The 16,703-nt window shown below is 38.1% G+C and overlaps 1 protein-coding gene across 1 annotated transcript; it reads left to right on the top strand.

Annotated features, from left to right (window-relative positions):
- The first annotated feature begins 4,445 nt into the window (after positions 1-4,445).
- Positions 4,446-16,467, top strand: LOC142855963 (C-type lectin domain family 2 member E-like). The gene is made up of 5 exons (XM_075982648.1): positions 4,446-4,533; positions 9,037-9,162; positions 13,305-13,489; positions 14,008-14,114; positions 16,323-16,467. The coding sequence occupies exons 1-5, from the start codon at positions 4,446-4,448 to the stop codon at positions 16,465-16,467; spliced, it is 651 nt and encodes a 216-aa protein (XP_075838763.1).
- Positions 16,468-16,703: the final 236 nt, after the last annotated feature.

Below are 16,703 nucleotides of genomic sequence, written 5' to 3'. Positions count from 1 at the left end.
GGATGTTACAGCTGTACTGGTACTGAAGATGAACATTACTCTTCCCCATAGAAGGCCAGGGTCAACTCAAATTGACTTTTTCTTTTCTGTGAGGAAAGGTGAATTAACTAGAGTATGCATTTCCTATTCTCTGGTCAATTAGGCCACAATAAAACTCCTGTTCTTATGTTCTGAGTTCCTAGTGCTTTGTTGTTATCTATCTATCTATCTATCTATCTATCTATCTATCTATCTATCTATCATCATCTATCTATTTTTAGACAACACTTCTATTAGATCAGAGTGGTCAGCCTTCTATTTTATAAATTATTTTTAACTCTCTTCTACTATGATCTTAAGAAGCTTGTTTTGGGATATTTACTGTGAAAACATGGTCAAGTTTCTGGTGACTAGTTCATAGGCTGTGGATACCTTCCAACTGGCTCTTGTAAGTGTTTGTAACTATCAAATTAACCACACTGAGCTCACAGTACATTGACAATTAAAAATAATTTATTGTTATCAAGAACAAGAACATCTAACTGCAGAACTTTATCATCTTGCCCTTCAATCTATGGCCTCTTCCCTCTTTGCCTTCCTGTCATGGTCGGTCTTTGCTGTTCCTACAGCCTTTGCTGTAGGAACGCCTTAGCTTGTCTAATTTCTGTCCTTATAGCATGTACCAACCTTTAGACTGAGATAAGAAGAGAAAATCAGTTACAGTGTACGTCACAGTTCAAAATAAAACATTAAAAATGATGACAGTGTCTATATACAGAGCTCAGTTCTTACTTGGGTTCTTATCTGACTCAAGGTTCTCAGAGGAGGCAGACATTACACAGGCTGTGTGAAAAATAATTTTGAATTCAACTGAGAGTCAGAAATGGAGAAGTTGGTGCAAGTTTTGACTTTTCCCTATTGGGTGAGCTTGGTAAAGCCACAGCCTCATGAAACACTAGTATTTTGGTTTGGAAGAACAAAATCCATTTTGATCTGGGGGCTAACTTGAGTCCCATTTTTCCTAAATAAGTATTCCAATATTCTTGGAGTGACAACCTTTACTAAGCAACCCACTGTTTTCTGAGCTTCTTTTTTCTTAACTCTTTTTATGCACTGTGTACTTATGATGTGTTTAAATGCACAGTATTAAACTCGTTAAAATGAAACTGTCTACCATGTATTTTACTTCTTATTAGTACTTTGAGGTCATTCATGCTGGCACATTGCATGAATGGGTTCTTTTTCAGTGATATGTGGTATGCAAGCCATATACCTAGAACATAGTATGTTTTTATTCAACTATTAATGAACATCTAGGTTTCTCATCTGACTGTTAGAAATAATACTAGTTTTTCCATTTTGTAGATGTCCATTGTGCACATGTAAATAAATAAAATTGTTATAGCAATGTTTGATTATGTGTAACATTAATAGCTATGTCAAAGTTCTACAGCATAGTTGCAAGTATTTATTATTTCATCAACTATATATTGGTCCTTTATAGACAAAATAATAAGTGTCTACTGGTCTCTAAAAATTTTCTTGCTTTCTATTTTAAAAAAGATAAGGCAAAGGGCACATGCAAAGTCATTATGTTGTTGGGTGCAGAAGTACTTTGTTCTCTATTATCACTGCCCATCCCACTAGTTAAATATAGCACAGTACAGTTCTCTAGTACAGTGCATATATTATACTTCCCAGCATGCACTGACTAAAAATGCACTCATTCTTATCTGTTGTACTTAGTTCTTTATTACATTCTTTTTATGATGAATCCTTTTAATTTTTTTAAATTTATTTATTTATTAAAGATTTCTGTCTCTTCCCCACCACCACCTCCCATTTCTCTCCCCCTCCCCCAATTAAGTTTTTAACTTATTAGACTTTTTAAAAAAATACCAATCCAAATTCCCACTCCCTTCTCCCTCCCGTTCCTTCCACACACCCTCCCATCCCAACCCCATCTAATCCTAAGAGAGGGTAAGGCACATTGCTTTGGGGAAGGTCCAAGGCCCTCCCTACTATATGTATAGTATAGTATACATCTGAAGATCAAACGATCCCAAAAAGTCAGTACATGCAGTAGAGATAAATCCTGGTGCCACTGCATGTGGTTCCTCAGTCTGCCCCAGCCATGCAACTGTCATCACATTCAGAGGGACGAATTTGGTCCTATGTTTGTTACATTCCCAGTCCAGTCAGAGTTGGTGAGCTCCCATTAGCTAAGGTAAACTGTTTCAGTGGATGAACCCATCTTGGTCTTGGCCTCTTTGCTCATATTCTCATTCTTTTCACTCTTCAACTGGATACTGGGAGCTCAGTCCAGTGCTACTTAACATGTGAGTTTCTGCCTCTGTTTCCATCTGTTGTTGGATGAAGATTCTATGGTGATATTTAAGATAATCATTAGTCTGTCTACAGGGCAAGTCAGGATCTGCCCCCCCTTCTATTGCTTAGGGTCTTAGGGTCATCATTGTAGATTCCTGGGAATTTCTCTAGAGCCAGGTTTCAGCAAACTTTATAATGGCTTCCTCAATTAAGATATCTCTTTCCTTGCACTCATCTCTGTCCTTCCTCCATCTCAACTATCCCACTCCCTCAAGTTCTCCTCAACGTTCCCCTTCTCCTCTTCCCCTTCCCTTCTACCCTACCATTTCCCCCTGCCCCATGCTCCCAATTTTGTCAGGCAATCTTGTCTCTTTCCAATTTCCATGTGAACCTATGTATGTTTTTCACCCTATTACTTAGCTTCTTTAGGATCATGAACTATAGGCTCAATGTCCTTTGTTTATAGCTTATATCCATTTATCAGTACATACCATATTCATCTTTTTTGGGTCTATGTTACCTCACAGACCCAAAGTCTGTGCTACTGGGATTATTTTTAGGGAGAGGTCTCATGTACCCATGCATTGAAGACTACTTCCCACTTTCTCTTCTATCAGGCCCAGTGTGGTCAGATTTATATTAAAGTCTTTAAATCCATTTGGACTTGAGGTCTGTGCATGACAATAGATACGGATCTACTTTCATTCTTCTACATGTCGACATCCAGTTATGTCAGCACCATTTGTTGAAGATGCCTTCTTTTTTCAATTGTATAATTTTAGCTTCTTTGTCAAAAATCAGGTGTTCATAGGTGTGTAGATTAATATCCAGGTCTTCAATTCGATTCCACTGGCCAACATCTGTTTTTCTGCCAATACCAAGTTCTTTTCATTACTGAAGCTCTGTAATAGAGCTTGATGTCAGGGATAGTAATGCCTCCAGAAGGTTCTTCATTGTACAGGATTGTTTTGGCTATCTTGGGTTTTTGTTTTACGATAGGACTTTGATATTGTTCTTTCAAGGTCTGTGAAGAATTGTTTCAAGATTTTGGTTGGGATTGCATTGAATCTATAGATGGCTTTTGGTAGGATTGCCATTTTTTACTATGTTGATTCTTCTTATCCAAGAGCATGGGAGGTCTTTTCATTTTCTGGTATCTTCTTCAACTTCTTTCATCAAAGACTTAAAGTTCTTATCAAATAGGTCTTTCACTTCTTTGATTAGTGTTACCCCAAGATATTTTATGCTATTTGTTGTTATTGTGAAAGTCGATGTTTCTCTTATTTCCCTCTCAGCTTCTTTATCATTTATGTATAGGAGGGCTATTGATTTTTTTGAGTTGATCTTGTATCCTGTCACATCACAGAAGGTATTTATCATCTGTATGAGTTCTCTGGTAGAGTTTTTTAGGTCATTTTTGTACACTATTATAGCATCTGAAAATAGTGATAGTTTGACCTTTTCTTTTGCAATTTGAATTCCCTTTATCTCCTTTTGTGTACCCAAAGATGTTTCCTGGGACCAGTGGCATTTCAGCAGATGCCTCATTCTTCCATCAAACATCAGAATTACTGAATATTAACAGAATAACCAAATCTAGAAATACCTTGAGTAAGCATGTTCTAAAGTTAAAATGTTTAGCCTGAGTGTGGCAGCTTACATCTTTACAGATAGCATTTAGGAGACAAAGGCAAGTTGATCTCTATGAAATTGAAGTCAACTGTGTCCATATAGTGAGTTTAGCCTAGCTAGAGCTACATTGTGAGACTGAATAAATATAAATGAACAAAAAAATAATTTCTCCAATTCATAACAACATTTTATCAAAGCAGTATTTTTCGTAAAGAATTGGTGATAAGTACAGGACATTTTCAAATTCTAAAGTATTTATTAGTTTCATTTATCATGTTTAAAGTCTGTTTAAGTTTATGTCACAATTGCGTTTGTAGAAAACTATGTGTTGAAAGGTAACATATTCATAACTGATAAGGAGTGGTTAATGAATCACCCAGTCATTTCATACTTCGGAAATGTATATTAGGAAGAGCACATACGATACAAGGTTTTCTCCTTCTTTAGAGTTTCATGTTTCAAGCTTCCTCCTGAATTCAGTTGAGTCTTTTCCTTTGTTTTCATAGATGAGTGCTGCAAAGGTTGAAGAAGCTTTCACGTGCATGTTAAACAGAGACCACACTACGCCAGACAGCTTGCAAGAGGCAAAAATAGGTATGTATTTAAATGCAACTTGATTCACACTAAAAGATAGAGAGGAGATTTGCCAAGGCCCCTGAGAGGGACTCTTATCTGTTATCCTGTCATGGGGGGGTATCTGTAAAAGTGGAAATGCTTAGAGGCCTCTGGTATATTAGTTACTATATCAGAGTATAAAATACTCAAGTATTTCTGGGCAAGAGAAATGAACAATAAATTAATTACCAAATCCTGAGATATGGTTTTTGTTTGGTTGGTTGAGTTGCATTTCCTTTTTTAGGTTTTGGTTTTTTGTTTGTTTGTTTGTTTGGTGTGTGTGTGTGTGTGTGTGTGTGTGTGTGTGTGGTTTACTAGCTTACTTTCTATCTGGTAATTTGCACTCTGAGGAGTTACTTGAAATAGCTGTAGAACATGATCCTTAGGTCCCAGAATGAAGCAAACTCTAACAGCACAGCTTTCAATGTAGACAGCTAAGGCAGTTCCCTGTGGGGCTGTGTCCTGGGGTTTGCAGATCCAGTGTGATTCAAAGGAAAGCCGGGGAGGGGAGGTGCTGTCAGAAACTGAACTCCCCCCCACACTCCAGTAAATCCTCTGGCAATTCTGGTTTATGCAAGTTATGGAAACAAGAAATCTTGTAGAATTTCTGTTATCCTGTCTTCTCTAGTTGGAAACTATCTGTTTCATTCTTGCATTTTTATTCCTTTATTCCCTCTTCCTTTACTTCAATTTTTTTCTTGCTTGTTTGTTTTAGTGAAAGAACATGGGCTTCCTGGAAAATGAGGAATGTAGGTGTTTTTCAGTTTAGTCAAATAGTCCCATATCTGAAACCACCTTCTTCTCCACACAGAAACACATACACACCCCATATTTCTGTGAGGCAAGTTAGCCCAGGCAGAGAATTTACCATACTATTTGTTTCAGTTTTTGAATATGTGTCATATTTTCCATAACAAACATTTAGGGTTTAATTTTAAAAAAAGAATAAGTAAGAAAAGGGCAAAATAAAAGCCACATATGCATGAAAATAAATACATAACTTTCAGAGGTTTGGGGAGCTATTTAAAGGGAAAGTTGCTTACCGACTTTATTGAAATAGAAAGCCATTATGGAAATCTGTATGCATTAAATTCAAAGGACATCTTTGTTAAATGTTCAGTCAAAAAGAAAAAAAAGGTTGAAAAGTTTCTAAGGAACGAAAATCCAAAGAATATTATTATGTTGACCCAGTAACTTTGGGGACTCCACATTTAGCAAGTAGCTCCATAAGAGAACCAGATAGGTTCAGAGAAAGAGGGAAAAACCTGGCTTTGTTCAACATCCTAAAGAGATAAAAAAAAAAACAGAACAGAATATCTCAGATTTTCTGACTTAGAACTCAGAAAAGCCAGTGAGTTTCACTGACTGCTTGGCTGCAGTTCCACAGTTGACCACACAGGGTGGAGTTTCAGGAAAGGAAAAACATTATCTCAGTAGAGAAAGATTTTTCTCCTGCTACCTCTTTACCACGGTTTTAGGTGGATTAGCCTTTCTAAAAGGTGATCTCTTGGCAGGTGAGTGCAGGCCCAACAGGACAAGCTATTATCAGAGGACACAATGGTGTGTCATGTGTACCCAGGACAAGAAGCAGATTCTGTTCATCTGAGAGGAGGAAATACACTTTAGGGGAGCACTGATATCTCCAATGGCTTCAAAGGCTGCTGTAATAGTCACTGCTCAAGATACCCCCAAATTATTTACATTATGGGCTAACCCTGAGGAACTGATATGGTGTGTTTCTGCTAGGAAGATCTAGGAAACCATTTCTAAAGCTACCCAGCAGCAGATATGTTTAGTGTCAAAATATAGCCTCATGAACAACATCCAAGCAGGGAGCTCTCTTAGCAGAAAGGAAACAGGAACTTAGTCACTTCTGACCTCTGGACTGGAGAAAATCAAACACATTTCCTGTTTCAAGGAGAACTGTAATTGCTCACCCTTGGGACCTCTGCTTCTAAATGAGTCTGATGCTTTTCTGTCTCCTGTCCTCCTCAGCTTAAGCATCCAGGCCTCTGTCAGATTTTTTTCTTAGTGTAAACTGAGATTCTCTGTTTTCTTAGAATTTTGTGAATATGAGCAAAATGTGGTGGTTAAAGTCAGCTGGAATTTTTTAAAAATGTTATTTATATTCAGTAAAATTTATTCTTTTGTTGCACATTTCCATGAAATTTGCGAACATATATAAACAAGAAGTCTTCAACACATTCAAGATAGAGACCTAAACCCCACCCCAAACTCCCTATGCCCTCCTGTAGACACTCCTCTCCTCTGTACCCAGCCTATGCCATCCTTGCCTCTTTTGCTCTTACACTCTTGATTCTCCAGAACATCAGGGAGAGTAGTAAATGCATTGGAGATTCATCCACAGTGAGTTCAACAGCTGCATGTCCAATATGAACACAGCTGGCTAGAGTAGAAGATATTCCAGAGCAAGATTGATGAGCGGTATGAGCTGTGAATTCAAAGTATGCATCTTAAGTCCAAATAGAAAAACAGGTCAGGAGAAAACTAACAGGAAACTGGTGGGTAAGAGAGTAAGCAGAAAGAGAGCAGGTGGGTAGCAGTCAGAATTTCCCAGCAGAAAAACTCTTATCTGTAGTCAGATTCTCCAACTAAACTGCAAGGGGGGCTAAGTGGAGCTTTATTGTTGTTTTGGATTTTGGTGGTGATGGCAGTAGTTTGGGCAGGGGGTGCCGTTTAGAGGTCAGAAGACAACTATGTGTATTTTGTTCTCTCATTTTACTTTTGCACATATTCCAGGGATTGAATTTAGGTCACCAGGATTGAGGTGCAAGCACCTTTACCTACAGCCATCTGGCTGACCCAAGGGAAACTAATTTTAAAATGCTTTAAGAGATAGCTGAGCTGTTCAGCATGTTCTGCTTTAGGGGCCTCTGGGGACAGCAGGTTGAGAAACTTTTAACCAGAATAAGAATGGGCAGGTGTAAGCACAAAGTCCAGTTTTCTTTTTCAATAATTTTCAATAGTGCTGAGTAATGTTGCTTTACTTTGTCACAAGTTCAGAGACCTTTGAATTGTTGCAAATTACAGGGTTAATTCATAAAATTACTGTAAATACAGGCAAGTTTTTATGTAAACACAGGTACTTCCCTTAGATGCAGAGCATGAGGTAACTGTAGACTCATTTTAACAAAATTCTAAGCTGTATTTCAATGATTTTCCCAAAGCTTAGTGGTATTAAACATATTTGATGCATATATTTACTATGTAAGCATCATTTTATTCCATAATAAGGCACATTTTTTAAAAATCTTTTCCCAACACTTTACTCTAGGTAACGTCTGTCTTTGAAGTTGGGGTGTGTTTTTGTATACAGCAGAAGGATGAATCCTACTTTTGTATTCATTCTCGTAGCCTGCATCTTTTTAGAGGTGAATTGAGTCCATTGATATTAAGAGATATCAATGACCAGTGATTGTTAATTCTTGTTACTTTTCTGTGGTAGTGTTTGTGTGTTTTGCTTCTTTTGGTTTGCTGGTGAGATTATCTGTTGCTTCTGCTTTTGTTAGCTTCCTTGGGTTAGAGTTTTCCTTCTAGTGCTTTCTATAGGACTGTATTTGTGGATAGTTATTGTTTAAATCTGATTTTGTCATGGAATGTCTTGTTTTTTCCATTGAAGATGATTGAAATCTTTGCTGGGAATAGTAGCCTGTCCTTGCATCTGTGGTCTCTTAGTGTGCAGCTCATCTGTCCAAGACCTTCAGGCTTTTGTGGTTTTAATGGAGAAGTCTGCTTTAATTCTGATAGGTCTTCCTTCATATGTTACTTGACCACTTTCCTTTGCAGCTCTTTAAATTCTTTCTTTGGGCTGTATGTTTTATATTTTGATTATTACATGGCAACGGGAATTTCTTTTTTTGGTCCACTTTGCCTGCTGGCTGGCTAGAGAAACCAGTTTAGGTGGGGTAGGGGCCTAGGGTTTTGCCACAGTGTGGAGGGCCTAGAGAGTGGGGTGTCCCACCAGGTGGGTGGTCACTCACTTCTTGGTTCTCTCTGTGTATTAACAGGCTGCGTTTTAGGGTTCCACTTGAACTTCTTACTCTTAGGCCTCCACAAGAACCACAGTACTGTGCTACTCCATCTGGCACAGTGATTTTAATTGTTGTTGTTATTACTGTTATTATTATTATTATTATTATCATGCCCTCTGTTCTAACCAGGTCTCTTCTTACAAAAATAAACCTAACCTATGGGTAGTGTTACATTGTTTCTTTTTCACGTTGATCTTCATTATTTCTGTTTCTTGCTTCTTCACTGGTCAACTGGAAAACTCCTTGGGGAAAACTCTGTTTTCCATTTCTCTAGCCTTCTATGGGCCAAAGACATTATTTGTGGACCAGGACCTTTTGAGAGGGGCATTTCCAGGGGAAGAATACAAGACAAATATACAGTTGATTCTGGATAAATGTATCTTTTACCCAAAGGGTCTTGAGCTTGATGTTCCCATATTTATGGTTTCAGGTGAAAAGCTCCAAGGAAAATGCCTCAGATGTGTCTCCCCTGATTCTACTGTTAAGATTTACTGCTGCTGTATAGTGATCATGATTCTCACTGTAGCTGTAATTGCACTCGTGATTGCTTTGTCAGGTAAGTGACACATTCTCCAAATTCTGAAACGTCTGTCTACATTCACATTGTCAGTTATACTTATTGATCGTTGTGAGCCAGGCAATGTGGGAAGGGCTCTAGTTAAACACACTGGAAATTCCTCAATTCCTCTTCTCTGGAAACTTAGGGTCTAGCAGGAAAATGCAGAGAAGGATCAGCACAGGCCGTGGTGTACACAGGAAACCAGGCTCAGTCTCCCTGGAAAGATGATATTACGCAACCTCTAGACAGAGATGGAGGAGACATGTGTGCACCTGGGGGAACTATTCAAACCAGAAACCAAAGAGAAGTAAACTCAAAGGAGAAACCTCAAGAAGGTTGCTGCAGCAGACAGAAGTGAGGGCAGTGAAGAATAATATGGTGGGGGAAGGTACAGAACCCCCATAACCCATGGTTTATGTTAGCATCTTCAACAACTGTCTGGAAGTATCAAATACAAAGTTCCAGAATATGATTCCTAAGCTTTTAGTTGTAGACTGTTCTGAATATTGTGATAAAATATTGTATAAAATTGCTGCAATAACTGGATCATATATTCCATGATATAAATATATATATTTTTTATTGAAAAAAAATTTCTGCCTCCTCCCAACCTCTCATTTCCCTCCCCCTCCTCCCGCCCCTCTCCCCCTCCCCCACTCCTCTCCCCCTCCCTCTCCAGTCCAAAGAGCAGTCAGGGTTCCTTGCACTGTGGAAAGTCCAAGGTCCTCCCCCCTCCATCCAGATCTAGGAAGGTGAACATCCAAACTGGCTAGGCTCCCACAAAGCCAGAACATGAAGTAGGATCAAAATCCCGTGCCATTGTCCTTGGCTTCTCATCAGCCCTCATTGTTTGCCATGTTCAGAGAGTCCGGTTTTATCCCATGCTTTTTCAGTAATAGTCCAGCTGGCCTTGGTGAGCTCCCAATAGATCAGCCCCACTGTCTCAGTGAGTGGGTGCACCCCTCGTGGTCCTGACTTCCTTGCTCACGTTCTCCCTCCTTCTGCTCCTCATTGGGACCTTGGGAGCTCAGTCTGGTGCTCCAGTGTGTGTCTCTGTCTCTATCTCCATCCATTGCCTTATGAGACAGAGTTTCTCACTGGGAACCAGACTGGCCTTAAACTTGGAGAGCCACCTGCCTCTGAATCTCAATTGCTGAGATTAAAGATGTGCACCACCACCATCTGATATTATTTTATGAAATCAAGTTTAACCACACTAAGGAGTAACACACATGTCTAAACAGAACAAACATTGCCCAACAAGTCTTGGTCAATACAACCTAAACTATATATTTCAGAAAAAAGTCAGATAAGAAGAAATGATAGTAACCTTTACTGTCCGTTCCATTTGTCCCTTTCATTGAAAGCTCTTGGTACTGAGTATAAGAACTGGGAACAACTATAACAAAGTCCATTTTCTAAAAATAATTAGAGGAGGTCATTTCCAGTATTTGATATTTCACTTCAAAGATCTTTTTGTTTTTTTCTTGAAACTGACTAGACATTTGAAAGAGTGGCAGATTCCTTCTGATTTCTTAATGGAAGAAAATAGTAAATGTGTGACAAAAAATGTCTGTTATTCTTTTAAGCTGTCCTTTGAACCCTTGCTACATTCAGAGAATCTTTCATACACACACACACACACACACACACACACACAAATATTCACACACACATACGTGTACATGCATAGACATATATAGACATGATCACTTTATTATTATAGACTCACAGACAAACATATCACAGAGCTGCATTAAAATCACTGCTCAAAGACTTGCCAGGTTCCAAACCCAATGTATCTCATTGACATTCCATAGAGTTAGAATAGCCATTCTGAAGCCATGGAGCTTTGGTTATGGTTTTAGACTTTCACTGTCTGTTACATTTTTATCTTATCATCTCAAAAAATAAGAAAAGCTGTCAGAATTGAAACTATGAAAACTATTATTTTTATAACCCTTTTCATGGCTTATGGGCTGGTGTGGAAGAATTGTCTGTATTCTGTCAATCATGTTTTAAATAAATGCTGATTGGCCAGGCAGGAAGTATAGGCAGGTCAACCAGACAGGAAGCAGAGGCAGGGCGATGAGAACAGGAGAATTCTGGGAAGGAGAAAGCCCATTCCTCCCAGTCCAACCCAGACCACTGAAGAAGCAACATGAGACCTGCCCTGCTGTGAAAGGTACAGAGCCCTGTGGCTAGCATAGATAAGAACAATGGGTTAATATAAGCTACAAGAACTAATAAGAAGACTGAGCTAATGGGCCAATCAGTTTATAACCTAATGTAGACTCTGTGTGATTTTCTTTGGGGCTTTCCAGCTGTGGGGAATCAGGCAGAACAGAAACCCCAACAAGCAGGCCCCTTCATGTTACAATGGGCCCTTGGCTGCATCCCATCCTTCCTTGTCACCCTACACCAGTCTTCCTTGTTCTGTTCTCTAAGTATTGTACCATAGCCACCATCACACTTGTTTACACTGTATGTCACAGACTGGAATTGCATATGACAGAGTACATGGGATCTCTTTCTTCTTCAGTTTGAGTGACATCACTTGGTATTATACTTTAATAGTCCATCCACTTTCCTGAAAATTTCATTTTCCTTTATAGTTGAATAACATTCTGTTTTTTCCATGTAACACATTTTCATTAGTTTCATTCATCAGTTGATGGACATATAGGTCAGGTACATTTTCTTACTATTGTGAATAGGGAAGCAATAAATATGGATTACAATTTTCTGTGGTAGGATATGGGGGTTACTTCTTGTATGTCCAGGAGTGGCAAATCTTAGTCACATGGCAAGTTTAATTTTTAGTTTTTTAAGGAACCTCCATAATGGCTGTATCAGTTTGTACTTCTATGAGCAGTAAATAAGTGTCCTTATTTCTGCATAAGCTTCTAAACAACTTGGCCTTGAACTCACAGAAATCTGCATGTCTCTGCCTCTCAAACACTGAAATTAAAGTCATGTCACTACAACCCAGCATTGTTGTCAGATTTCTTACTGATAGCCATTCTGATTGGCTCTAACAAAAGCCAGCATATGCTCATATACATTTAATTGTGTAATAGAATTATAGGAAACCTGCTACCAAAATTTAAATATCGAAAAAGCTATTTTCTCCATGCCATGTTTTATAGCCTGGAATTTACTTATAGTGAAATCCAGATAAGTGAGGAATTTTCTTTCTTTTGTCAAGAATAAAAGAAGAAAAAAAGAACCTATCACAGAGTTACTTGCAAATACATGTTTATTGTTCCGTATTTGCAATAGGAAATAAAGGAAAGTAGAGATGAAAGCTTCTGTCCCACTCTGTCCCACAGCCATTCAGTCCCAAAGAAAAACACAGAGGCTTAAATTAATTATAAACTGTTTTGCCTATAGCTCTGGTTTATTAACTCACAGTTTTTGTCTATGTTCAGCCATGTGGCTTGTTACCTTTGCATCTGGCTGGTGAATGAATTTCTGCATTTCTTCTTCCCAGAATTCCTTTAGTTTGGTCACCCCACCTAAACTTCTTGGCTGGTTACTGGCCAATCAGAGTTTTATTAAACTATCATGAGGGACAAATCTTTATAGTGTACAAGAGCATTATCACACAGTATTCTCCCTTTTTTCTTTATAAGATCTCTGAATCTAATCTTCTTTACTTAGCTTTTCCAACCATTATTCCTAACAACTTGTAATCAATACTCTAAACAAAGAGTTTCAATTTGTAGAAAGGTGCTGATAATTTTATGAGGACCCAAAGAAAATTTAGGATTATGGTCAAGTCCAGACTGGAGTACTTTATGAGGATGAGTCATCTCAGCCAAGCGTCTTGAGGCTGTTCTGGAGGCAGAACTCAGAGGAAACTGCAACCGAGGTGTTCTGAAATGTTGGATCATCTGGGCCATTAGTTCCCACCGAATATTTTTCAGGGGTCTTCCTTGATCAAACCTTATTTTTTAACCCAGAATGAATCCACAGCCTTTCATTTCCTGTGTAAACAAAAGGAAAGCCTCTTCTCCAAAATACCATATCTTTTGACTTAAATTTTCAAGTCAAGACATTTTCAAAATATATAGGTTTGATTAATCCAGCAGTCTTTATAAGCAAATGTCTTATTCATGACACTGTCTGCATTTTAGTGAGCAAAGAAAACACAGCCGTTTCAGGACCTGGACCTTACTATTCCACATGCCCAAATGACTGGATTGGATTTGGAAACAAATGTTTTTACTTTTCTGAAGATGTAAGAAATTGGACATTCAGTCAGACCTACTGCATGGCACTAGAGGCCCATCTTGCTCTATTTGATAGCCTCGAGGAGCTGGTAAGAAAGGATCATGAATTGGTTTGTTATTTGTTCTATTGAATATGCATTGTCTTAATATAGAGATCTTAAAGGAAGAATCCCACCTCAGGCAGTTGGGGCATATGGGGAGCACATTTGTAGTGTGGTGTCAATTGCTGATGCTATTGCTTCTAGTTTGAGCACCAAGACATTCCAAAGACATACTCTCATATAGTACTCATTGTAAAACCTGATATACCTAGTAGTCATGTAAGTATCCCTTGAAACTATCAGGTTTTTCATACTAAATATGGCAACTGTTAAAAGCTGCAAGGATATTCTTAATAAGGGACTTTCCCAGTCACCATGGAATAGGTGACTGGGAAAGTGTTTTAGGTTATGAGTGTAAAATATATCCTCTGAGAACTGGAAATTATTGTAGCTCCAAAATCAATGACCCTTAGCTGCCATCCCTAGAATAGGCTGCAGATTAGAGATACTCAGTGGTCACCTGAAGCTGAGAGACACATGCATTTGTTTTCTATGTTTTACGACAGAATTTCCTGAAGAGATACAAGGGAACTTCTGACTACTGGATCGGCCTGCACAGAAAGTCACCAGATCATCCTTGGACATGGACAGACAACACTGAATATAACAACTTGTATGTTTTTTAGATCACTTTTTCTTCTACTGTGATCATTTGTTGTGAAGTGTGTTTCTTCTGCCTATAAGGGATTGATAACTGTGCCATGTGACTCCAACTGTACTGAAAAGAATGAAATACAAACCTTCTAAGTGGAGGAGTGGCCCAGACGTAGGGTGTGTACTTACGTGCAGAGCCAAATTCAAACAACTTCCACATTCCTACAAACTTTAATCCTTTGAATGTTCTCCCACTTATTAACCATAATTTTCAAAGCATTTTCTTACTGTGAGTCACTCAAAATATTTAGCATGATGATGGCACCTGGGCTAGATGTTGTCTGCTCCATCACCAATCAAAAATTTTCCTTGAAAAAAAAAGGGAAAAGAGAAAATTTTTCCTTGACAATAGACACTTTCATGATAAGTAGATTGAAGGTAGGATGGGCAGTTAGAGCTCTGAAACCCCAGGAAACCACTACAGAACTGCTGGGTTAAGGCTTGTCAGACAGCTGTTTGCACAGCTGCAACTGTTCACAGATGCAGAAACTCAAAGGACATTGAGAGCCTCCTCTAAAATTGTAACGGCGTAAACGAATGCAGACAGATTGTATATATATATATATATATATATATATATATATATATATATATATATAGCTTTAATGGAGAAATAGACTTACAGAATCACCGTTCCCGTGGAGACCAGGAAAGCAGAAGCAATGGCTGGGAGCACGCTCGCTAAATTTATAGGCAAACATTAGCCCGAGGTGAACAGGCCCCCTAAGGGGCAGGACTTATCCCTACATCTCCCCCTTTTGTCTAAATAAGACAGAACTAAACCCAATACAACTATATACAATAATAACAAATAATAAATATAACAAACAATATTGAGAACAAAAGTTTTGCTAAACATTCTATCTCAAGGAGTCTAAATAATGTAGAGAGTAACTACAATTATATAATCTTCAACTCCATCAAAGATCTGAGAAGGGAATAAATATTACTTAACAAACGAGATATATCCAAAATGTGCAACAATTGACAGAGACAACTGACTACCTGGGCAATCACCCAAAGTCTTGTTTGCAATGTTGAGTCAACCAACTTTGGCTAAAGCCTAACATAACTGACATACCATTATTAAAGGCAAGGAACTTTTCAAAACTATCTTACCCTGTCTTGGCAGGATATGACAGTCCTGTTTTATCCATTGATGTATGCTCTGTATCTCTGTCAGTGGTTGAGGTATGGGCATTTCTTTGCCCAAAGGCCAGTTCTGCCAAATAGAAAGGCTCCAGGTGGAGTGTCTTTGGTGCTCAACATTCTCTCGGGAATAGAGCGGTGTTGCCAGGAGCAATTGTGTCTCACTACCACAAAACTCTGAGTTAGATTAAAGGCCATTTTCTACAGCTCTTTGAAGAAGTTGAAGATTATCTATCTATACTGAGTATAATCTCTATATATCTAAAAAATCTGATTAGTCTAATTATAAATGACAAACTTAGATGACTATTAATCTATATAATTCTCAATATCTATCTAACTTAAAGACTAAGACAATAAACAGCTGTGAAACAAATGAGGATAATGACCTCCAAATATAAACACTGTACAAATATGCATTACAATATGGTAAATATATATCAATACACAAACATTATATAAGTATCTTAATCAGAGGTAGAAATGTACACTGCAATATGGTAAACATATACAATATATATATATCAATACAATATATATCAATACATAAAATATGTTTTAAACAGAGGTAGAAACACGCATGCATACAATAGTCAATATAATTTAACTTTGTATCAATATACAAGAATCGATACCAATATATTTGTCTAAAAACAGTAACTCATCATCAATGAACACTGAGACAGCCAAGTCACATCCATCATTAAAGACCTTTTAGTAATTTAATAAGAAATTAGTTTCCCCCTGCTTTTATATATGTGTAAAATGTTTCAAGATAGAACTGAAAATCATCCTCAGTGACGCCACCCATGGATGGCAGCAGTGCACTTCCACGTGACATCAAGAGCCAGTCAAATGCCTTTGCAAATGATATGAGACTCAACACAAGCAAATGACAAAAGTGTGGTGTTCAAGTTAAACCCCGAGCATGTAAAAGTTCCCAGGTGCAAAACTAGTTCAGGTGTTTGAATGTAATATGGCCTGTATGGAAATATTTTTTGTCTGTTTTTTGCTTTAGGGTTCTCACCCAAGGAAGCAGAGAATATGCCTACCTGAATGACAGTGGGATCAGCAGTGCCAAGGACTACACACCTAAGAAGTGGATTTGTAGCAAGTACAGCAAATATACTTTACAATGCCCAGAAATTTTAAACCCAGGCTAGGAAATATGCCAAAGCATGCCTGAGAAACAGATGCTCTGTGACCTGTTATCTACAGTTGCAACTCCACCCCTGATCTGCTAAAATCATCAAAATCCTTCAATAATATGTGTTGACACCAAAGATGAAACTCAGAGGATCCAACATAAGGAAAGTGAGTGTGAATAATTTTAAATTAAAATAGGTGTTTGGATATGAGTTAGTATTCATATCTTAAACTAAAATACAATCATATCTGT

The sequence above is a fragment of the Microtus pennsylvanicus genome, chromosome 8, assembly GCF_037038515.1.
Source record: "Microtus pennsylvanicus isolate mMicPen1 chromosome 8, mMicPen1.hap1, whole genome shotgun sequence".
Lineage (NCBI taxonomy): Eukaryota > Metazoa > Chordata > Mammalia > Rodentia > Cricetidae > Microtus > Microtus pennsylvanicus.
Note: the sequence above shows the minus strand (reverse complement) of the source record. Positions and strands in the feature narration are given on the sequence as shown.

Bases quoted from the DNA above. Each gene is read 5' to 3' on its own strand.
- LOC142855963 (XM_075982648.1), top strand. From the start codon at position 4,446: ATGAGTGCTGCAAAGGTTGAAGAAGCTTTCACGTGCATGTTAAACAGA. The intron at 9,163-13,304 runs GTAAGTGACACA...TCTGCATTTTAG, and splicing joins ACTCGTGATTGCTTTGTCAG to TGAGCAAAGAAAACACAGCC. The intron at 14,115-16,322 runs GTATGTTTTTTA...TTTTTGCTTTAG, and splicing joins AACACTGAATATAACAACTT to GGTTCTCACCCAAGGAAGCA.